Source organism: Hakea prostrata, chromosome 5 (genome assembly GCF_041222555.1).
Source record: "Hakea prostrata isolate BN-2017 chromosome 5, UWA_Hpros_2, whole genome shotgun sequence".
Taxonomy (NCBI): Eukaryota; Viridiplantae; Streptophyta; class Magnoliopsida; order Proteales; family Proteaceae; genus Hakea; species Hakea prostrata.
Window position 1 is genome coordinate 54,705,314 of NC_142604.1, and position 24,275 is coordinate 54,729,588.

The 24,275-nt window shown below is 38.6% G+C and overlaps 2 protein-coding genes across 4 annotated transcripts; one reads left to right on the top strand and one right to left on the bottom strand.

Moving 5' to 3' along the window:
- Window positions 1-340: 340 nt before the first annotated feature.
- LOC149016600 (uncharacterized) lies at window positions 341-15,330 on the bottom strand. 2 transcript variants are annotated; one of them, XM_089154703.1, is made up of 4 exons: window positions 14,819-15,330; window positions 4,595-4,666; window positions 900-2,831; window positions 341-773 (listed from the first exon to the last, which is right to left on the bottom strand). In XM_089154703.1, exons 1-4 carry the CDS (start codon window positions 14,826-14,828, stop codon window positions 673-675), a joined length of 2,115 nt encoding a protein of 704 aa, XP_089010829.1. In that variant the 5' UTR covers window positions 14,829-15,330; the 3' UTR covers window positions 341-672. The 2 variants fall into 2 exon arrangements, with proteins under 2 accessions (XP_089010829.1, XP_089010828.1); XM_089154702.1 differs by having other exon boundaries at window positions 341-2,831.
- Window positions 14,466-24,272, top strand: LOC149016601 (beta-amyrin synthase-like). Of its 2 annotated transcripts, XM_089154705.1 has the most exons (18): window positions 14,466-14,477; window positions 19,600-19,800; window positions 19,965-20,150; window positions 20,284-20,373; window positions 20,456-20,653; window positions 20,771-20,855; window positions 21,190-21,356; window positions 21,432-21,620; window positions 21,709-21,822; window positions 21,992-22,111; window positions 22,207-22,329; window positions 22,403-22,501; window positions 22,618-22,674; window positions 22,876-22,922; window positions 23,023-23,166; window positions 23,272-23,449; window positions 23,870-24,034; window positions 24,150-24,272. In XM_089154705.1, the coding sequence occupies exons 2-18, from the start codon at window positions 19,600-19,602 to the stop codon at window positions 24,270-24,272; spliced, it is 2,286 nt and encodes a 761-aa protein (XP_089010831.1). In that variant the 5' UTR covers window positions 14,466-14,477. The 2 variants fall into 2 exon arrangements, with proteins under 2 accessions (XP_089010831.1, XP_089010830.1); XM_089154704.1 differs by lacking the exon at window positions 14,466-14,477.
- Window positions 24,273-24,275: the final 3 nt, after the last annotated feature.

Below are 24,275 nucleotides of genomic sequence, written 5' to 3' on the forward strand. Positions count from 1 at the left end.
TGGATTGTGGATCAAGCCCAGTTCCTTTGCACTGGCAACAGCCCATCTAACAAATGGGGAATTTCAGCTTCCATTCTTTTCTTTTGAGCTGACATCAATTTGGATCAAATCATAAAACCAATACCCACTCTACAGAACACATCCACCATTTAATATGAAAAAAGGAAAAGAAATTTCAGCCTACACATTTCTGTTTGAAGTCAAGTACTCTATTAGATCTTTAGAAGATAACAGTTAGGATTCAAAATGTCTGTGCATTATGTTGGTCTTTATGTGAATCTGATGACCAAGCAACAGTATCAAAGTGGATGAATCAGAAGTAAAACCAGTATAGAAAAACCTTCAGCAGAAAAAATGAGACACTAACCTGAATTATATATCATGATGAAACCAAATAAGATTTAAAGAACATAATCCTACTTTGTACCAGAGAAGACTGGGAACAAGAGATTTATCGTCAACCAAATACAATAAAATATACTTCTTGTATGGGCAGACAGAGGTGGATAATTATCCGAATTCAATCAATCAAAAGATTGATATAAACAATACAACTGAGAAGGAAATTATCAATTTAGATTAGAACCCAATTCAAACCCCACCTGCCAGTATATCAAGAACAAAAGGTTAAATGAATGGTACCCAAAACCCTCGGCAAGGAATGCCAACTTCTTAGCAAGAAAAAGAAGTACAACCACCTGAAGTTCCTGATGACTCTGCAACATCCTCTAATCTCAATGTTACTGGTACTTCCTCAACCAACTTCCCTCTATCTGTTGATGAACCATCAACAGTTCTATTCAGTCTCTTCAACCAGATGTCATAGTCCACAGGATATGGGGTTCCACAGAGGCTATCAACATAATCAGCAAATGCCTTTAAGAGAGCTGAAACCTCACCAAGCTTCTGCTGAACTAAACGTCTGGCCCAGAATCTTTCACGCCATTGTAGTGCTGATTCAATGGAATCCTGCTGCTGGATTGTTCCCCCACAGACAAAATATAGGAGATAAACAAGGCTCTCAGCATCTGATGCTGGACACAGCTTCCCCTGCTGCAATGCGTAAGTAGATGAGAATTGTAAATTTATTGCAGGACTATCTCTATCTTCCAGAACTGCACGCCCCCAAGATACAGGGACATATCGAAATCTGGTTCTGGAACCATTGGGATCAAAAACACGTATAATGTTCTCAGGACAGATGTCACCATGTAGAACATTGGCTGTTGTAGCACTTCTCAGAGCTGCTAAACAGTCCCTACAGCAGCATACTGCCTCCTCAGCAGAAAATGGTCCATCCTGAGCAATAATGGATGACAGTGGCTCACCAACTGGAGATGTCACAAGAATTGGCGTCCCACACCATGGATGATCACATCGACCACCTGGACTCTCCTTGTTACAAGGACCAGAATGCAAAATTCGACCAGAGGCAATGATTTCTGGCAAATACTTGCACGAGATCCCCTGTTGCTTAAAAATGTTCAATACCTTAGTTTGCCTTTGTACTTGGTACCACAGGCTCATATCCTCCCATGATGGCTCAAGCATTGATGGATGAGCTCCCACATACACAGTTAACGGCTCACCAGGATGTTCAAGAGAAACAGCACTATACGACAAACAGTTCCCTTCCAGCAGAGCCTCCTGTATTCGAAATCCTTGTCGACCCTGCTGATCCTCCAACACTATCACTTCACCATGTTTAAGCTTCAAATGTGATATTTGCTTCCCAAAGGTTGGATCACCACCGTGGTCAAGTTCAACAATCTCTAGATTCTGGCCAGAAGGTAGCATGGAGACAAGTGCATTGCTATCCTCAATGAGGCAACATTCTATCCTACGCTGATGAAGACGAAGACTGTGATCTGCAGCCAATGCGGAAATTGACCTTCTAGGAGGACCTTTCCACTGAACAATGGAGTAAAAAGTTGCTAGAAGCAGCTGCAGAGTTCCTAGGTCCCCCCAATTTGCATTTCCTAATTTGTTCCATATTCTGTCCACAGGTGAAACAGTGACTTCAGCATGAAGCCTGATCCATTCTGCCACGGAGTGGTACAGGTTGCTTGTGTTAACTTCTAGTTTGCTTAGATCACCCCCAAATTTGACTACCCCACCAAATTTAGAATCAAGAACTAGCATATAGACATAATCACAACCAACATTATTGTACTTGCTCAAAATTCTTGATAGAAGTATATGAAAACCATAAAAGAGGGCTTCACAGATTGACATGACAGAAAAACCCAACCCATTTCCCTGAGCAACATCAGGTTTAAACAGAGTAAATTCTACCACCTGGTCCCACTGAACTTGTATATCATCCCCAGTTTTGGCTATCAAAGCAGCACCACAAAGCTCTCCAATTCTTCCCCTCATTATTGCCCTTTCCACAGTATAGAACCTGGATCCAGGATGGCGAGGACAAGATACAAAGAATGGCAATGGTCCAGATTTGTGCCAGAAGGTGCGCCACAAACCTTCAACAGCAGCATGGAGGAAGTCCTCAAGGGCAAGATACTCATCTTCCTTAAGATCATCAGAATCATATGGTGAGTAGGGCATACGGATAAGCTGCTGAAATAGCACTCCTTCTAACGCATAATCAAATTTACGCAATTCATCAATGTGAAAAGGAGATTTGAAGAATTGCTTGCTCTCAGCAGAACTGGAACATGTCTTTTCCAGAATCCAGTCTTCAAGACACTGCTTAAATGCTTCAATATCAACCAGCTTCCTTGCATAATCTTTTAGCCCCTTGAACATTCTTCTGGAAGCAGGAATGAACTTGCTTGAAGTTGAAACCTCAGATCTCCTATCAGGGGAGACACCTAAACCCAAAGTCCAGTCAGGGACGTAGAAATTTTTTCCTTGTTGAAATAGAGGGAGGGAGATGGGGCAGGGGCATTGGGGGGGGGGGGGGGGGATAGCTAAACAAAGAACAAAAATGTAAAAAGCCCTGCTGAAAGAGAAACCAAGAGCGAATAGTAAAGGCAACAGCTAATGTAACATGGAACTCATCAAGGTAAAACTCGTTCCCCATGATGTCCTAGTGTTGCCAAGAATTACTGATGTCAATGGAGGATCTAGCCTCTACAAACAGTAGAGGTGATTAGATGCTTTAAATTTTAGTAGGAATTAAAGATATGAAGAAGACACCAATAAGAAGGATTTATATTGGCAAATAAAAAATGACAGCATAATAAACTGGACTGACCCTCCCTCCAAAAGGGACTGGGGGCTGGGGCCTCCCTCCTTAATATATAAGCTCGCCCATCAAAGAATTACTCAAGTGCACATAATCTGGCCTGGACACCTTGGTTGCCCACCCCTCCCCCCCCCCCCCCACCCCCAAAATATAAAAATATAAAAATAAATAAATAAATTCAAAGCTAGGGTCCGTAATATTTCAGACCTTCCCCCCTTCTTATGCAGCCTGATATATAAGAACAGCGTAATAACCTCCAAAAAACCAAGCGGTGAGTGGTAGACAAATCATACCCTGGATTTCAAGAAAACAACCTGAAAAGACATCAACTGCCAAAGTAACGAATGTGCAATCTCATAAACTAGAATCCCCAAAGTAGAGGTGTCTCCAGACCCTCTGTTTTGCTAGATCATTTGTGTGCATTTGCTTTTAGGTAAATCTACAATTTCTTTGGAAACAGCAGAGAGAGATGCAAATATTTTTTTTGGTTTAGAGATGGAGGAAAGAGATATGGAATCTTAGTACCTATCTCTTCTTATATGATTGCTGTGTGAGAAAACCAGGTTTCAATGACTAGATCTAGAACCAGCAGAATATTTGGGTGGAATTCAGTATATATCATCCCTTTTCCACATATAATGGATAATAGCTATTAATTCTGTTATTGCCTTGATATTTCTAGTTGATATATGTGGAATTTTGATAATTCTGGATTCTAATGTTGTTAATTTCTTTATATTTTACTTACCCCAAAAAAAAAATTCTTTATATTTTAAAAAGGCAATTGTAAGAGAAAATAGTGTTTCTTTTCTGAGGTCAACATGTTTACATACAGGCCCATGTATTTCATACATTAGCCTCCCTTTTATTGTGTACTCGCCCTTTGAATGTCATTTATATACATGGTATGAAATAGATAATTTTTCATTAGCTATGTCAAAGGGAGACTTCATTATTTCTCTCTTTTTTTTTTTTTTCTTTTCTTTCGGCGGGGGGGATTCGAACTCTGACATCCTACTTGGAGTTGTTGGTTTTTTAACAACTGAGCCACCCCTGGGAGTCAAAGTACATAATAACTTGCATTTAAAAATGGGAAGAACAGTCAATGGTATAATTCAACACCAGCTGTGTAATCAAATTCTCTATTTCACATCATGCACATTCTGTTTCAAAAGCAGTGCTTTCAAAATTTCAAGGAGTACCAGTTAGGAATCTAGTTTCCAAAGCAAAATCAGCCAATCATACAGGGCACTGTACACATCATACATGCAAAAAGAACAATAAGACCATTGGGTTTACAAAGTTGGCAACACTAGAGCATGAACAGTTGAACTTCATACAGAAGACTATTGCTAGAAACAGCTCAGAGAAATCATGGATACCAACCAGATCTAGACCTCCTGAAACTTCCATCAAAACTTTTCCCTGAGGTAGAGTCAAGATCCTTTTGATGCAAACCTGAGAAAAGTGAGTAGTAAGATACAATGCAAACCATACATCCACCTTCTGAAAGCAAACCATGCTACCACCATCTAAAAGGTATTAATTCTTTAGTAAAATAGACAGGGACTAGTAAGACAACATGGAATGAAGGCTCAAAAAATCAACTGATGCTTTGGTAGAAGGAACACTACAGAATTCAGTCAAAATAGCAGTTATAGTAAGTAAAGATGAGAGTTATGTCATAACAGGTTCACTTTCAAACTTCATGTCACATTAGGCATATAACCTAAAGAACACAAATACAAAGAGAGAGAAAGGGGGGAGGCAACAGGAGGGGTGACTTAAACAATTAATCCACAGAAAATGGGGGGGGGGGGGGGGGAATGAGACAAGAAAGGAAGAAGTGAACAATATAAAGCACAAAGATACTCATTGCTTTTGAATTGTACATAAAGAAAAAGGGAGAATCCTGTGCCGAAGGCTTCCACACAAGCAGACTCTAGGGAGGCATTTTCCTACAGTCTTACCCCAGCAATTTTTGCTGAGAGGCTGTTCCAATACCTTGACCTCAGGCTACAACTATGGTCTACTGACAATTGCGCCAAGGTCCACCCTTGGAATTGCACTTTAATCCCAAGATTAAATCCACATTCAAGGTGCAGAAGAAAACATTGATCCATAACAGATCAAATGCAAACAAACAAAAGAAAAAGAAAAATTACAGCAGGGCAAAAATGCTGATTTACACGTGTATACCAGCATAATTCTCAGAGTACCTGAAGGACATTAACTGCAAGTATAATATTTTATACCAATAGAAGTGCAAACTAAAATGATGCAATCACTATGCTACAGAACTCCCAAGGGAATGTAAATAGGGATCAGAACACTCAAGCAGTCAAAAGTCAGCACAGATCAACATGTGACCAATAACGGAGGCTTTTTACAATCAGGAAAATCTGAAGTGCCAATTTTGAAGATAACTGTCTACAACCAGAACCAAGAGAAATGATCTGAAGAAATCATCTTTAAACTTTCATTCTTTCAAGTTGTCTACCACAATAGGGGGATTGCACCTACTGTTTTTGTGCTGTTTTTTATTGATTCCTAATTTATTTCAATTGAACTATACCAAAGTTCAGCTTTAAGCCTTTATTTCTTTGCATTTCATCATGGATACTTTAACTAGGTAAATCCAAGACGAGTCCCTTGGTGGTACACTTTTTGCAAATAGTGTTTTAATAGATGAAACAATAGAAGGATTAATACTAAGCTCAAATTTTGGAAATCAAGTTTGGAATAAAAAGTTTTTCCTTTTCCTTTTCCTTTTCCCCAGCAGGGCCTCCCGGGGGGGGGTTATCAAAAGGTTTCAAGTTGAACCATGATAGATGATAATCTGGTAAAGGTAGAGGAGCAAGAGCTACCACAAAGTTAATGCCTTAGATACCTTCGGTCAATCTTTAACAACGAGGGTGCTTAGAAGATGTTCCCCACTGAAATGAAGTAGGAAGGATGAAGTGGAGATGTGCAATGGGAGAGTATGTGACAAAGCATGCTGATCAAGCTTAAGGGCAACTTTTACAAGACAGTAATAAGACCCAATCAAAACATATGGAGTGAAATGTTAGGCAATTAAGAAAAGCAACATAGATAAGATGAATGTAGTAGAGAAGAGGATGTGCAGCATGCACAGAGAGATAAGAGTAAGGAATAAGCATATTACAACTGAACTGTGAGTTGCACCAACTCAAGACAAGCTCTGTGAGAGCTGCCCAAAGTGGTATGGGCATGTCCAACAAAGGCCTATGGATGCAGGAGTAAGAAAGAGTGACCAGATTCAGTTCAATAGAACTAAGAAAGGATGTACATGCAGCATGGCTTGAACCTGGTGTGATTGCAAAAAGTTCTTTGGAGGAGAAAGAACTGTATTGCTGACCCCTTGAAGTGGGATGTTAATGGAATGCTTTTCAGGTTACCACTTTGATTTCTTCCTTTAGTGTCCTACTTTGTTTTACTCCTTTTTACTTCTTTGGTACTTCACATATTTCTATTATTGTCTCAGCCTCTTTAGGATCCATGTGGCTAACGCCATTTAATTGGGACAAGGTTATGATAGTTATGATTGTTGTTGCCTCCTAATTTGGTTAGTAGTGTAATTCTATTGTTTCCTAGTTAGGATAGAATACTCTGGTTTCTAAATAAAGGGCATGGAAAAACACAAGATCTATTGGATCTGCTTTATTTCCAAAGCGGGTTTCTCTCCTCCTTCCATCAATGTATTTCTTCTCCCTCTTTATCACTGGTTTATTAAAGCTTAATAATGTGAAATGGTATCAGATCCCTGAAGAAGAAGAAGAAAAATAAGAATTCCGGGAGAAAAATCCAATTGAAATACCTGATAGTTTTCTGGTTTTGCTGAAGCTCATAGGCACAGATTTGGATTCTCTCTCATTGCAGCATATTAGCTTCACACAATTACACCTGCTTGTCATTGGTGAATGGTGATTATTAGTTCGTTCTGATGGTCAAGCTGGTTATCTTGGCCTACTTGATTTTTGCCACCGCCCCAAGGTTCGAAAGGTTACTGACACCGCTGTCTATTCTTCCGCTTGACTATTTGGCTGTAGCATCTATCCTCTGAAGTCAATTTGCCGATCCTAGGGGTTTTAGTTTCATGACGTTATCCCCAAATCCTGATGCTCTCAATTAGAGCTACAACAGGGTCAGGTTGGACCGGGCTTTTTAAAATGCTGATCCTGACCCTAAATACCCCAGCTCAGCCCTGACCTAGACACTGACCCTAACTAACTCTAAACACTTGCCCTACTTGGACCAAAAATAACCTATAAGGTGGTAGGTGTGGCTGAGGCCGGCCCTAGTCAAACACTCCTAGTCAGGGCCACACTGACCCAGCCCTGGCCCTCCCCCAGGACCAGAATTTTGAGCCCAACCCCATTTGGACTCCAGGTGGGCCAGGGCAAGTTCGTGCCATCAACGCCAAACTTGTACCCCTGCTATCAAATATTTATGGAGTTATCAATTGTTGCTTGAGGATTGAAGACTTCAAATTATTTGCTTGTTTCTCACATGCTATCTCTTTGAATCTATTCCTCGGTTTGAGCGATTGCTTGGAATGCAATATATTCTCTTCTACCCCTGGTCAATAATTATAAAACATTTCCATATCCTATGCAATTTATTTTACCTACTAACCCTTAATTCTAGCTTATTGCAATTCTGTGACTGGCTCTTAAATTTTAACCATTTTTGTTGATTGGGCGGGCCCATAAGCAAACCAAGTCGGGTTTCTTTTTCGGATTCATTTGTTAACAATTTCAAATCCCCTTCGTATCCATACCCTTTGTGGGTCCTAAATTGTTAAGGTATTTACAGAATCACCCTTCCATGTTAAAATTGAGAGTTTGTTGTTTACAAGACTACCTTTCTAATTGGTACACTCGGAATAAATTACCAAATCTGCCATCTTATTGTTTGTGGGCCCTCAACTGCAATAATTTGGGATCCAAAAATCTTCTAAGGATAGTATTTGCATGGAAATATTTACTACTGTGTGCAGCGATTGGAGACTATTTGCAGCTGATTTTGATTATGGGATTTAGTGTGATACTCATTCTTTGTGGTGCAGAATATTGTTGCCATATCATTCTGGAACACTTCTTTTAATTGCATCCTTTACATCAATTGCCCAAGTGTAATGCTACACAAGAGTCGGAGATTGGTGTTATTATCTACTAGATCAGAGATCCTTATCTGCTCTAATCATTAGTTTGAGATATTATTAAATTTTATTTATTAAGGTGGTATTCGCAACAGTTTTATTTATTTGTTGTATGACAACCTGATGTTATCTAGCTTGCAGTAACCTATACTGCCTATTTGGTCCACAATAAGTTATACTGCATCTCTGATCCACACCATATATTGCCTATTTAGTTAATTGGTCAGCAGCAATCTGACATTGGCCGGTCCGAAGAAAGTTATACTGCTAATTTATCATTGGCGCTATGACGCAAATTTATTGTCTATCAATGATGCCGATGATTAAGTTGATACAGCTACTTGAATGAAGTTCTTCCTGTGTCACCAGCATCTACCACTACTGTTTATGCTCCACATGATGTGGCTTTAAATATTTGTTTGTTTTTCTGTCCAAGATGGAGCCGTGATGCATAAACTCCAGTTTGAGGGATATTGCTAAGTACTATACCATGATAAGGGGAGTGTCCCTGTCATGCTTGTTTTGTTATTTACTGGTTCTTATTTTGGGTAGTAGTCTACTATTGTTTCCTTGTTTTTCTGCCAACTTGAATGGCCACTTGGATGTTCTTTGGGGGTGATGGGACTGAAACTTGGTATATAGCTGGCACAATCAGATATATGAAACAAATAAGTCTCAATCAAAGTTCAAATTCAGACAATAGGCTGTAACTTGTGACCGCTAGGATCAATTAAAAGTCTAAAAGACCCCATTTTATACATATTTTAGTCATAAAAGTACACAAATGATAAATTTCATAAAATGTCAATAAACATTAAAGATGTCAAAACATTCTCTTGGATGTGCTTGAAGGTTGGCTAGATTGATGGTAGATGGAGGCTAGACGCGCAGCAATCATCTACAGGGCAACTCCAATAAATTTCCTACCAACAATAGTCTTGAAGAAGTACACTTCCAGAAGTAAAATGCAGGAACTGAAATGCAAAAATCAACCAAAGTCATCTATTTGTTTAGAATCCTAGGCCACCTTACCCTTCAGACCATCGTACAAGACAGGCCTATCCCAATAAGCCAATTCTTTTCACTATACTCTTCCTCTACATTGTTGGGTTGGCTCTGCTTCCCTCTTGCCGGGGGGGTTCCCCCCTGTGCGGGGGGGGGGGGGGGGGGGGGGAGGGAGGAAGAGAAGAGGGGGGGGGGGGGGGGGGGGGGGGGGAGAGGGGGGATCAACAAATACCTACAATAGGTTTACCCTCGAGAGACCTTAATTCACAGCATAACTTTTGCTGATCGGGGAGGGGCAATTTGGCCAATATCTACGCTATGAAGAGACTGGAAAAGAACTTCATCCGCAATTCACTTGATTCTCCAGGAATCAAGCTCTTGTGAGAGCATTACCATAAAGACCATGTATGTGATTGAATAGTAGAGACAAACAACAAACCACCGAAGCAAAACTGTTGGCATCGACTTGAGCAGAATCATCAGTAAGGAATTGAACAGTAAAACTTACTATTAGTTGATGGATTCAGTTTACCAGAAATGAACACCAAGCTGACCTGCTATCAAAGTGACCAATAAGCTTATTTTCCTTACGGTTGTGGAGTTGAATTTAATTGGAGGAAAAAAAATCATCCACCTTAATTAAATGGATGCTGAGGCTCTGTGCATATAAAATTATACATGACGATCTGAAGACCAGTCTCTGTGATATCCCCTACCAGTCCTAACCCAACTTGTGTTGTAGGTCCAAAACCCAGGAGAGCTGGGCGGCTATTTCGTGGGCATTAAGGGTGGACCCCGTAAGTCAACCCGCTAATATGGAAGTAGAAGATTCACATCATGCAGTCATACAGGAAGAAGACTGGAGAAGTAACTCATACTTGGATGGGATGGGAAGATGGAAAGTTAGATTCTAGGAGTCACATATGTGAGCTGGCTCCATCAGGTAAGACCCCATCACTGTAACTCAGTTATTCAATCATTTAGTCCCATAGGTATGTGTGTGTATGCGGGACTTACTGCAATAGCACTGAGTCCCAGCATACCCCTAATGAATGACTTACAGGCCTTGGACCTAGGTGGAGTAGGGAGTTGAATGATCAAAATATAAGGGTTGGGTAGTAGGCTGAGTTTGACACCCATTGTAGCCACACGGCTACCAACAAGTACAGCTGGTCAATACACTATTGACTGCCTACCAGCCCCAGGCAATAGTAACTAATGTGGGGTAAATTGGGGAAAAGACCCCAATGCCTAATATAGCCCCTAATACAAAGGAAAAGCACTTTATCTCGTGAAAGACGGAATTGAGCTTGAGGAAGGAGAGAAGATAGGAAACTAAAGCTTAGAGGATTGGTGGCCAGATTGGGAGATTGAAGGCTTCAGAATCACTGGGAAAAACAGTGGGAAAAGGTAGATCTCACTCCCCTCTATCTTTACATACACTTTTCATTAAGTTTGGGTAGGATTGGGTCTATCAATAGGGCCAATGATGCTAGGAAATGGTGGGGATAAAAAAAGGGGTTTTAAAATGACTGATTGTTGCACGTTTACTGCTCTTAGAATAGCCTATTGGTGTGATTAGACTAACATTATAGCAAGGTTTGGGTTCTAGTTGAAATTTAACCCAAGAATTGGGTAATTTGAAACCCTAGTTGAAGGGATGGATTAAAGGCCTATTTAGGGGGGGGGGGGGGAATATGCCAAAGTATGCTGGTATAGTGGGGAACCTTCGTTGGAAAACTCACTGGAAATGGGGAGAAAAGACCCAAAATCCAGATTGAGTTTCCTATCAGCAACCTAGGTGGTCGATGCTGTAACGGCCGGCTGGTCTTTCTGCATCGACTAGGTAGGCTGAAGACAGCAGATTAGGGATACTTTTGGGAAATCAACTCACCCTATATGACCACTAACTTGTACAAATTGTACATAGGGAATTTGGACGAAGATAGAACTCACCATCCTACATTTGGAATGCCAATTAGACTGGACCAATCTCAAGCAAGATGAGGGGAATTGCATGCTAGTTTAGGTTCAATTATGCAATTTAATTATCTTATCTGAATTGTATGAAGTGCACATGATTGTTGAATGTGAATACAGTAGGGCATGCATTCATGGGGTGCATTCATGCGGGTGGATGTGTTATGGTGTACATTGCATATTAATTACCTTATTTGCTTATTATTCCAATGATGTATGTTATCATAAATATGAAATGCGGCATTGGGGAATTGCATCCTTTATGATACATAGGGGGTGGCGGCTATGGCCATCACCTCCTGTTAAGGGAATTTCATAGAATTCTTTGTATGCCAAATGGCACTTTGTAAATGTGTCAGTGAGTTTCCTATGTAACCGTCAGTATCTATAAATAAGAAGAACCACTTCAGATTTATTTTCTCTGAAGATTCATTTCATGGTATCAGCAGGTTGGTTCAATCCATTTGGGAATTTTGGGTCTTTGTGTTGTTTATGGTCTTTTCACCCTTGTTTTCTCTCTTCTTGACTAGGTTTTTCGAAATGTCAGATTCTTGAACTGTTCTTCAGCTTTTCTTGAGCTTCTTGCGTCAGTTTCTTGCGAAGGTGCTGCCATGGCATCTGATTCTCCTCATTCTTCTTCTGTTTTTGCATCATCCTTACCTAGTTCAGCTGTTCCTCTCTCAAATATTCATCATTTTCTGCCGATTGAGCTTTCATCTACAAATTATCTTGTGTGGCGACATCAATCTCTGCCAATCTTACAAAGTTCTAGTTTAATCAGGTTGATTGATCCAACGGCTCATGCATCTCACATGATCATGCATACTTGCATATACTCACAATCACATGGTTGCATTGGGTTAGGACCAAACCCTAACGTGCAGCTACCCTACCAATAGAGGTATTGAGGTTGGCAACATGTGGTGTGGAGTAGTGGTACTAGTGGGACACCCAAAAGGCAGTAGGAAGACCATGCAGGGACACAAAGTACCCTAGTGTACCATTCATGTCATGCCAAGATAGCAAGGCTTGAGGTATTGGCATAGGATTTTTGGGGTGTACATCCAAGTTAGCAGTGCTTAAGGATCTATGCTCCTAGAATGGCAAGGGATACCAGGCAGAGATGGCGGGTGTTTAAGGGTGGAATCCTTTGACCATGGAGTGCACTATGAGTACAGATCTTGCATTTAGGCTACGCAATTCCTTGACACACACCAGTCCTATACCAACATTGTGCATTTTCTTTTCATGAGTGATGATCAGTGGATAGTGAGGATGATGAGAGTGGTGAGGTGATGAGAGGAGTGGAGGTGAGATATAAGCTGACTGAAATACCCTTGACCCATCGTGGTTCGGAGTGCAGCCCTTACCCTAAAACCCCGGTAGTGCATTTTCTTTTCATGGATTGAGAGACCACCTCAGAGAGGACTGGTATTTATTAAGGCATGATACAGTAGTTTGAGACCTACACTACAATACATGTTCGGTGGCATATAGGGACTGTATAGCATACATGTTAGGTGTGATTTTTTCCCCCTCACAAGTTTGGTGGAAATCATCCCTTGGAAACTTTTCTCTTTAAGATGGCATCATAGGACTCGAGATGTTTTTGGTGGCAGAGGTAACTCAACCTGAGAAGTCAAGGATGTTGGACATGAAAGGACCTTTCATACTGTTAAATGACGTGATATGATGCTATTACGCTTGATCATATGGATCTTATGTTTCATGGGTTGGGGCCCATTTCATTATGTAGGCTGTATAGGAGGGTACCGTTAAGTCGTTAACACTATGTTTCAAACCTTGCCCATGGATAATTGTAAGTAATTAACTAAAACATGTAACCGTCAGCTTAACTAATCTCGAAACTCATAATATTTATTCTTTGTCATAATGAAATGTCGTGGATATCATGAATGAATGCTTGCTTATGGTACTGTATTGGGCTGATCCTACGGGGAATCCATATGGGGAATCCATATGGGGACTCCAAGTCACTCAAGAAGACCCGATACACCTGAGGTGGATGTGACATTCTCTGTGTCACATCGATTGACAAAGCTTATATTATAAATCATTATAAACCAAAGGCTACTGAAAATTACAGATTTTTTTTTGGCTGAAAAGGCTGCTGAAAATTACTTAGAGATAATCCAGTGATGCACCAAAGCCGAGGTTGCCAGAGATTTCATTGCATAGAAATAGCTACCGTATAAAACTAAAACAACAGCCTAAACATCAAGGGTGGACAGCACTACCTAGCTAGCTCATAAGATACAATTTCAGCTGGTCATTAACGTCTTAAGAAAAAGAGGATTGTCCTCAGACACTAAGAAAAGAAGTCCTCGTAAAATGCATATATCAACAGTGATACCCAGACTGCTGATGAAACAATTGACCATCAAGGATGAATCACCTTCAATAACAAGGAAACTCTACCTTTCTTAAGGAGATCTCCAGCCCTTCAATAGTGGCTTTCAACTCATCTGTAATTGAGTCAGTGTTTCCTTGAATCCTATAAAACTGGCAGAATGTGCCCATAATGATCTCTAAAAACACATCCTAAAATTGCAGGTCCTGGGTTGCAAAAGAGCTTCCATCAATATTGTGATCAATGTTGTAAAGACTGTGGAGGAACACAATCACGCTGAATACAATCTAAAAACAGAAGAAGAAATGCCAGTAGACTCTACCTGAGATCTATATAATAGGGAGTTCAGTTTTAAGGTTGTAATACACATGAGCTTCAGTACAATCAAGTTTTAAATGAGGGAAACAAACCTGTGGAGTGAGATTACAGTTCAATGAAAGGAAGAGCTCAAGGGCATCGATGCACTATTAAGAAAACAAAAAATTCACGAAAGCATAGTCTAAATAGTAAATACAGTAGATTGAGAGTACAAGCTTTAGCAAAAAAGGATCAATAGTTCCATCCTTGGAACTATAAACCAAATAATTTGAGAAGGTAAATTCATCCATCTGAATTACATGATATACCATTCATTTTCCTCTTACAACAACTAATTTGCACCTAATTTACCAATCAAAGGAACAAAGAACAACCACATTACGTGAAACTCAATGTCCTGGAAAGTAATTCTAGTCGGCCTCTTTTCCAACGGTTTCATATCCATTTGAAACATAATTCTCATTTGTAGGCAGCTTCTTCCACTCATTTTAAAAATTTCTTAATAATTTCATAACTCTTGCTATGCTATCCATAAATTTTAATCTGCAGCAATCATATAACCGGACCCAAGAAAAAGGGGGTCCTCTCATCCAGATTCCAGAGCTAAATGCATACCATCTTAAAGTTAAAAACAGCAAGTGTCGCCATTGAAAATAAGCAAAGCAACCACTTTCATACATTTCAACTTCAACATCCAAATGGCCAAGAATGTATTTAAAGTTGGTTCACAAAACAGATCGTCGGAAGAACTCACCCAATTTCATTGTTACAGAGCTTCTGAACGATACCCAGTTGCCAGATCACAAAAAGTCGAACTGGGTAGCTTCCCGAGTTCGAACCCTAGCATTGTTCGAGCTGACACCACCATAACCTACTCCCAGAATCGATCAGGGAACAATGTGGGACTCAATGAAGAGATCTTAGTAATGTTGAAAGTATGAAAAGAGTAGAAAACGAAGAACACCACAAGGGCTGGTAGCTTAACAGCGTTTCACAGCTTAGGAACCCATATGCAACTACTCTAAAAGACCATTTACAGTGTGAGGCGTTATAGATGTTGCTGGTGTCGTATTTGTACTCTTTGCTGTTCTTTAGATGCTTCTTCTTCTCCTCCTCCTCCTTCGCGTGCTCTGCTGCTCTGCTGTATGCGCTGTTCTGCATATCTGTGAAGGAGCCTCGCTTTCAAGAAAACCCTTAAAAAAAGGAAGGCTACTCCACATGACAAAAGAAGCTCAGGTAAACTCTACAAGGCAGAAAAGCCCCACAGACCATTCTCTCTCTCTCTCTCTCTCTCTCTCTCTCTCTCTCTCTCTCTCTCTCTCTGTTTGGTCCCCATTGAAAGCGCAGAGACTGTCATTCCAATACTGAAAACTTTCTGAGTTTTGTTTTGTTGCTCTTCACTTTTAGTTCATTTTTCTCATTTTTAAATCTTATTTATATACTTTATTTTATAATAATGTGTGGCTCCTTTGTAGCTTTGTCTTGTCATCCTTGCCTATTGACCATTCTCTTTAAGAAACTAAAAACACTGTGATACTATGATTACTAGAATTATGTTAATATTAAAGTATGATAAGTGAATTTAATAAAGTTCATGAGTTGCCATGTTCAATTCCTATTTTGCTTTTCTTTTTTGGGTAGAACTGCCATGTTCAATTTCAATTCAAGGACAACTATGGTTGGGAATATCCCATATTAGTTGAAGATCCCCCAAATTTCACTAGCCAAATTAATTTGTAATAAAAAGGCTTAGAATAGACAATACTGGGTTGGTAGTGTGATAAGACCTATATAGGTTGCATTTGTTTTCTTAAAGGTGATGTGGGAAAAAATAAATAAGAAAAGAAAAAAAAAATCAAGGAATTGTGTGGAAGAAGAAAATGAAATCAAGGGATTTTGTGAAAAAAATATTAAATGTGAGTCTCACTTTTTTGTTTCTACATTTTTTTCACAAAATTTCACATATTTTGTGGACTTTTGAAAATGCACGAGATAGAAAAGTTAACATATCACCTCACAAGTTTCTTTAATTTAATGAAGTTAACATATCACCTCACAAGTTTCTTTAATTTAATGAAGTTTGTATCTATTTTTCTTACTTTATGAATCAAACGAACCATACTTTTGAGATTTAATAGAAAATTTTACTTCTTAAATTTTTTTTTCCCACATCATCTTTTTTCCAGCAAACAAATGCACCCTTACAACATGTATATATATCGTGTTTGTTTAAAAGAAAAAAGGCTTAAAGTATGGGGTTAAGGGTTCAAATTTCCTAACCCTTAAAATTAATACCATACTCTAAGTGAGTCAACACATCAGTTAGACCCCAATTAAAAAAAAATTTTGCCATTGTTAACTAGTCATAGTGACTAAGCGTTGATATTTTTTTGAGTTTTTTACATGAGCCCCTTCCATTTTCATGGGAAACAAACCGCACCCCCTCTAAAATCAAAACCTTGCAAATACCTTCTCCACCATTAACTCCGTTATTTAGGACTGTTAACTAATTTTAATATGACCATATTACCCTCAAATATGGTAACGTTTGAACTTTTTATTTTCAAGAGTTTTTTACATGAGCCTCCCCCATTTTCATGGAAAACAAGGCTCACCCCCTCTAAAATAAAAAAAACCTTGCAAATACCCCCTCCACTCCTCCATGATCACATTTTTTGGAGGGAGATTCGCCCCTCGTCCATATTGTTGGTGCTTAGAAATGAGCTCTACTCTAAAATGCGTTGAAGAAGTGTGAGACAAGCATCATCTTCTATCTCTGTATTGTGCAGTTAGAAAATCCAAACTCTTGCTTTCAAACTATTGAATTAAACACTTTTGTAGGATCACGAATGACAATGTATAAATGTCAACTCTATTAAAAATGTAGAGTGCATGTCATATATACATGGTGGTTCTAAATATGGAGGGGGTATTTGCAAGGTTTTTTATTTTAGAGGGGGTGGTGCGCCTTGTTTTCTATGAAAATGGAGGGGGCTCATGTAAAAAACACTTGAAAATAAAAAGTTCAAACGTTACCATATTTGAGGGTAATATGGTCATATTAAAATTAGTTAATAGTCCTAAGTAACGGGGTTAATGGTGGAGGAGGTATTTGCAAGGTTTTGATTTTAGAGGGGGTGCGGTTTGTTTCCCATGAAAATGGAAGGGGCTCATGTAAAAACTTTTTTTCTTATCGGAGTCTAACTGATAAATTAAATAATTCGATAGGGGGACATTGATTTTAAAGGATAGCTCTGAATTTTTTTGTAAAAGATACATTTAGTAAAATGAACCTCAAACTAAAAAAAAGAATAAGAAGAAGAAGAGGGAGAAGGGGAAGAGGGCGGTAAAAAAAAAAAAACTTCTTATCTAGATAATTACTTCCAGCACTCTCTTTGTTTTATATAATCATTTAGAATTGGCAAATTGGAACCCTCAAAAGGTATAATGTGATTTGAATCCTTCTTGAAAATGTTAGTGGGTGTTCGAATAATAGGGTATAATTACATTTTGTGCTTCATGATAAAATTTGTTCATTAAAATGCTGACTTTTTCCATGCTTTTCTCCAAAAGAGGATTCTTCAAGATCACTCAACTAGCACATTATTATGCTTGATTGACATAATTATGTCCCTTGGTATAAAGTTTTCTATAATATTAAAATAAAATGTCTCCATTTTTCAGTTTACTTGTATCTGTGGTGAAAATGGAGATGTTTAGGTCCATGATGCATCAAGAAGTACTTCAATGCCTAAAACGTGAAGGGGTTTATACAAGTTGGTTTGTAATTCATTATGTTGTCTATTCTTCTTCTCTTTAATTTTTTTCCCCTAATATGAAGTCTATTGAGAGTCAATTAATGTACACTTTTGCTACATTCTTAATTTAAATGTACAATTGATTTTTGCTCCTAACCTAAAAGTGATTTGAAACTTGGACTGTATCATTAGCATAATTTTTATATATAATTTAAGGGAAACGAGGAAACAAAAACCGACGAAAAGGCCCCCAAACGGGAAGAGAAGGAATATGTAATGTTAATTGCCCCATAAAATTAAAAACAAAAGACAATGTTAACCAATAAAAAACGATTAAATGTCAATTACCTAAACAAGAAAATGAGAAGGGCAAACCAAAGCGATGGTCCCACCTCACTAAACCAAGAATTAAAGAAAGGATAAAACAAACGATTGGCCTCCTCACAACCATTTATTTTGAATGAGAAAGACCAAACCAAACCACAATTGAGTTATCAATCATATCTCTCCTTCCTTCTTCTTCTCTTCTCTCTTTTTATTATTTTTTATTAGTTTTTGAAGAAGAAAAATACTTTCCAAGTAATAAGGGACCGAACGACAAAGGGTAAAAAGAAAGAGATAAGTATAAGGGATTTTGGGATTTAAGAAAATAAAAGGCCACACGAACTCGGACTTCGGTAGGGGGCAAAGTAATGTAGCAAGTTAAGGTTGAATTAGTAATTTTAAAAGTACGGGGTAGGTAATAAAATCAAAATGGTAATTATCCCATAATTTAAATATACGATGGATATTTGTTCCTATCCCCAAAGAGATTTAAACTTCGATTACATCCTTAGGATAATTTTTTTTATACTCTTAGCATGAGGCTTTTATATGCCTTTGATATCCATGAATCCTGAGTGGTGGATAACGATGTTTGGGGGTTAAGAGAGAGATGATGGGGGGGTTACCCTGTTTCTGAATTGGACAGATTTGATTACTATGTTCCACTGTTGAGTGGGGCGGCCATGGGCCTCCCTGTGGGTCCCCACAAGGTGATTTGTAGCATTTGGGACCCAAGGATCAAACTAGAATGAAGCATTTTTTTCATTTCCTACTTTTTCAACACTGCTTGTTGCAAAGTAGGGAGCACGATACAAATGTTGTTCTAAGTTCATGATCCTTTCTTTTTCTGTATCTTTCGGATCAAAATGAGAGGAGTTGGGGAAGTATTTTGTTTTCATTTCTTTTACCTAGAGTGATTCGGCTTCATGTAACATTCTCCAACCTTGCTTCATGTAGCATTCATGTGCCATGAGGCATTTATTTTGCCAAATGAATCAACAACCCCTTGAGTTGCTTAGTTTGATATCAATTGATGAACTGAACGGTATCCATTATTGGTGGGAAAAGATTCTACCAAAAAAATTGGTGGTGGGAGAAGATGGGTTGGGCCTGATTATTTATCTACCAGGTTGAGCCCCAGGCCTTTATGGTTGTGGGCTTGTTGGTTCAGATTGGGCTCAAATATGGGCTTCTGGGTAATGTCCAACCCAGGCCTTTATTACAAGTTGTTATATCACACATTCAAGCACCCTCCGGCATTGAAGGCAGGGACCAATCTTGCTTCATCCACTCCCCTTAAAAACCACCACTTCTGTTCTTCACTGTAGAACCTATATTGCTTCATTCTTGAGCATCTCATTAGAATCTACTTGTCTCCATTAAGAGAAGAGAAGAGAGAAGAGAAGAGAGAAGAGAAGAGGAGAGAAGAGAAGAGGAGAGAAGAGAAGAGGAGATGTGGAGGCTAAAGATTGCAGAGGGAGCTGATAACCCATATTTGTACAGCACTAACAACTTCGTTGGAAGACAGACATGGGAGTTTGATCCATCTTATGGCACACCTGAGGAACGAGCTGCCGTCGACATGGCTCGTCACAAGTTCAGCATGAATCGCTTCCGAGTCAAACCCGACTCCAATGTTCTTGTCCGATGGCAGGTAAAGTAAAAAACTATGCATGTTAACTATATTGATAAAGTTTTATCTGAATTTGCAGTTTTTTTCAATTCTTATCATGCCAAGCTTGTGTAGAGTGATTTTCAAACTCTTTTTTCTGTTAACACATTAACATCTCCTATATGTGATCACTACATATAATCCAGCTCACCAAGGAAAATAACTTTGTTCAAGACATACCTCCTGTGAAGATAGCAGATGATGAAGAAATATCATATGAAGCAGCCACTCAAGCATTGAGGAGAAGCGTCAGATTCTATTCTAGTCTCCAAGCAAGCGATGGCCATTGGCCTGCAGGATGTACAGGATCACAGTTTTACCTTACCCCATTTGTAAGTTTTCTTATCATAATGTTGGGATTCCACCTTTGATGTTTGCAGCAAAAGTCCCAAAACAAGAGAACCTGTGAAGATGAAGATGAACAAGTACAGAAAAACTTTTTGTAATCTCTATTTGTCAAAGCAGGTCTTTTGTTTATACATCACTGGACATCTTAATACAGTTATCTCTTCCGAACATCGCAAAGAGATTCTTCGCTATCTATGCAATCATCAGGTTTGAACTGCTTCTTGTTTTTGGTTTTAAATATGGAAGGAGAGGACTCTTATCATCAAAATGGTGTGATGCATTTTTATAGAATGAAGATGGAGGTTGGGGTCTGCATATAGGGGGGCATAGCATTATGTTCTCCACAACATTGAGCTACATTTGTATGCGCTTGTTAGGTGAAGGACCAGAAGGTGGCTTAGATGATGCTTTGCCTAGAGCAAGAAAATGGATACTTGACCATGGTGGCATCCTTGTAATACCATCTTGGGGAAAGATTTGGCTTTCGGTAGGACATTTATTAAACCAATCAAAAGAAGTAAATTTCTGCTTATCTAATCACGATCAGTTTAAGATATGCATGGGCCTGAAACTTATTGATTCCTTTGTCCTCTTTTGCTTGTAGATACTTGGATTATATGAATGGGATGGCACCAACCCAGTTCCCCCAGAGTTATGGCTTCTCCCTTCATTTTTACCTATTCATCTAGGTTCGCCTCTCTTCTGTGCCTATTAGGGTTTATTCAGATGTATGAACACAAGATTTGAACCAACCTAGTAAGAGATATGTTAAAGGGCTTGACTCAATTCGTTCCATCAGTTTTTGAACTTTTGGCACACTGGTCAAGTACCTAACAATTTTGCTGTTTTATTTGATACACAAGGCAAAAGAATTTATGCATAGTTACAAACATAATACATTGCATCAAGTATACATGCAAGGACATCCCAAATTCCTAAGTTGGGTTTTGAACCCCAAATAAGACATTATTTCCTCCCTATATGATGCTTTTGGTTTCATTTTGCATGTTGCACTTAAAGCAGGGAAGTTGATTTGCTACTTGCGTATGGTTTACATGCCCATGTCATATTTATATGGGAAGAGGTTTGTGGGATCAATCACACCTCTCATTCTGCAATTGAGAGAGGAGCTCTACCTTCAACCATATAATGAAATAAATTGGAAGAAAGCACGCCATCTGTGCTTGAAGGTAGGTTCTATTTACATCCATCATGAGATCTTCTAATTATTAAAATCAAGAATTTTTCAATTTTTTCCACATCAGGAGGACATTTACTATCCCCATCCCTGGATACAAGACTTGGTCTGGGACAGTTTATATATTTTTGTAGAGCCTCTTCTAAAACTATGGCCATTCTGCAAACTGAGGGAGAAGGCTCTGCAAACCACAATGAAGCATATTCATTATGAAGATCAAAATAGTCGATATGAAACCATAGGAAGTGTAGAAAAGGTAATGTATATATGTGCTATACTAAGCAAATATATGTTGTTAGTTAAATTGAAAATGAAAATGAAAATTAAGCTCTTTATTTTTGCAGCCGTTATGTATGCTTTGTTGTTGGGTGGAAGATCCAAATGGAGAGGCATTCAAGTATCATCTAGCTAGGATCCCAGATTTCCTTTGGATGGCTGAAGATGGAATGACAGCTCAGGTTTCAAGAAAATGTCTTAATAGTAGTAATAGTTAACAAAACATTGATTAGTTTTATTATCAGTTTGGATAAACATTTCATAGAAAGTCTAAGTAGTTTTTTTAATTTGAAGCTTTCTAAATTTGACCCACATAACTCATATGCTAATGCTACTATAATTTGATTTCAGGGTATTAGCAGCCAGACATGGGATGCTACTTTATCTGTTCAAGCAGTATTAGCAAGTAATTTAATGGAAGAAATTGGACCAACTCTTAAAAAAGGTCATGATTATGTTAAGAAATCACAGGTATCAACTTAATCTCAAAATAAAGTATTGACTAATCCACCCCCCCTCCACCCCCCTCATATTGGCCTAATTATCTCATGTTACTTATGTTGAAGGTTCAGGAGAATCCGTCCGGTGACTTTCGAAGCATGTCTCGTCACATTTGCAAAGGGTCATGGCCTTTTGCAGATCAAGATCATGGATGGCAGGTTTCAGATTGCACAGCAGAGGGGCTTAAGGTACTGGTCTTGCTCCATTTATCAAGTTTAAGCTTTGATTCATGGCTTACAATTTTCCAGCTAATTTTTGCAGGTGACTCTTATGCTATCACTGATGCCAGCAGAAATTGTGGGCGAAGCTTTGGAACCTCAACAGCTATGTGATGCTGTGAACATCATTCTTTCTTTACAAGTAAAGATAACTTTTCCAAAGAAAGCACCTTGAGCATAGTATATCATTCAAGTGTTTCATTATGGATTTATTGAAATGCTGTGTTACAAATCATCTTCCTAATTTGTGATTTATAGAGTGAAAATGGTGGTTTAGCAGCTTGGGAGCCAATTCGAGCACCATCATGGGTAGAGGTTAATTTTTTCACATACTAAAATTACTTTAAACAATTATGTTTGAATCTGTTGAAGTCTTTACAATTAATAGTACATAATCAAAGAGGAGCCTGTTGGGAGATGTTGCATCTTCTATGTTTCAACAATAGTAGTTCAGATTAGCCTTTTTTTTTTAAACAATATTTATACAAAGTAATGATTTTTCCGTTTTCTTTTCAGATGTTCAATCCATCAGATCTCTTTGAAGGAACTCTGATTGAGATTGGGTAATATTTCTTCGCATTTTCTAGTTCTCACTTTAAGCATTTCCCCCATTATTTCACAGTATAAGCTTACTGGAGACTTAAGATCAGGGTGGTGTTACAGATTTGTCGAGTGCACTGGATCAGCAATCCAAGCCCTAGTCATGTTTAAGAAATTATATCCTCGACATAGAGAGAAGGAAATCGAAAAGTCCATAAAGAAAGCAGTATGTTATCTTGAACAAATTCAATTCCCGGATGGTTCATGGTATGGTTCATGATCTCGAATGCTTGGAAGTGTTCTCTTCTTTCTCTGTTATTCCATCATATATACTTGCAGGAACTAGTTACCATAACAAAACTATATGCTTAGGATTGGATATTGGGGAGTGTGCTTCACCTATGCAACATTCTTTGCACTAGGAGGATTAGCTGCTGCTGGGAAGACCTATTACAACTGCTCAGCAGTGAGGAAAGGTTGTGAGTTCTTACTATCAAAACAAGAAGAATCTGATGGTTGGGGAGAGAGTTACCTTTCATGTCCAAACAAGGTAATTCCTCGAAACAAGTTCCATATCTTAAAGGCTGAATTACAATTTGTGTTGGTATAGTCTGTCATATTGTGATCTGAATTCTTGTATCGACTTCGAAAATCCATCTGTACCGACATACTTTAGTGGACAACTTAGATGACCCGACCGATGAGTCTATCCGTTATGTCTATGAGATCATTGAGAGATTTGATATTTTTTGCCTTAAAGTTTTGGATGAGAGTTCTTATAATGTTGAGAAGTGTTCATTCTTTTCTTCTTCAGAATAGTGAAAAAATATTCTTCTCCATCCATAGGCACACCGCATTGGTGGATAAAGTTATGAACTAAGTTAAATCTCTAAGTTTTTTCGCTTTTTTTCGGTTTCAATTTGTGATTTCTTGGCATTCGTTTTAACATAATTTGTGTTTGCTTAAACAGGAATATGTTGCATTGGAAGGTGGCAGATCAAACTTAGTTCAAACTGCATGGGCTTTGATGGGTCTTCTTCATGCAGGACAGGCAGAGAGAGATCCAAAGCCTCTCCATCGTGCAGCTAAGTTATTGATCAATTCACAAGATGAAGAAGGTGGTTTCCCTCAACAGGTAATTTCATCACTGGATCAAGGCTTTCCTTCTTCATTTTGGCTTGAAGAAAAACTGGAAAACTAGATCCTTTACTAGATGTGTCATGCTTACCCACACTTATTCATTTGTGCAGGAAATTACAGGAAGCTTCATGAAGAGTTGTATGTTACATTATTCAACTTATAAAGATCTCTTTCCATTGTGGGCTCTTGGAGAATATCGCAGGCAGGTTCTACTACCATCACAAAAATACTAGTTT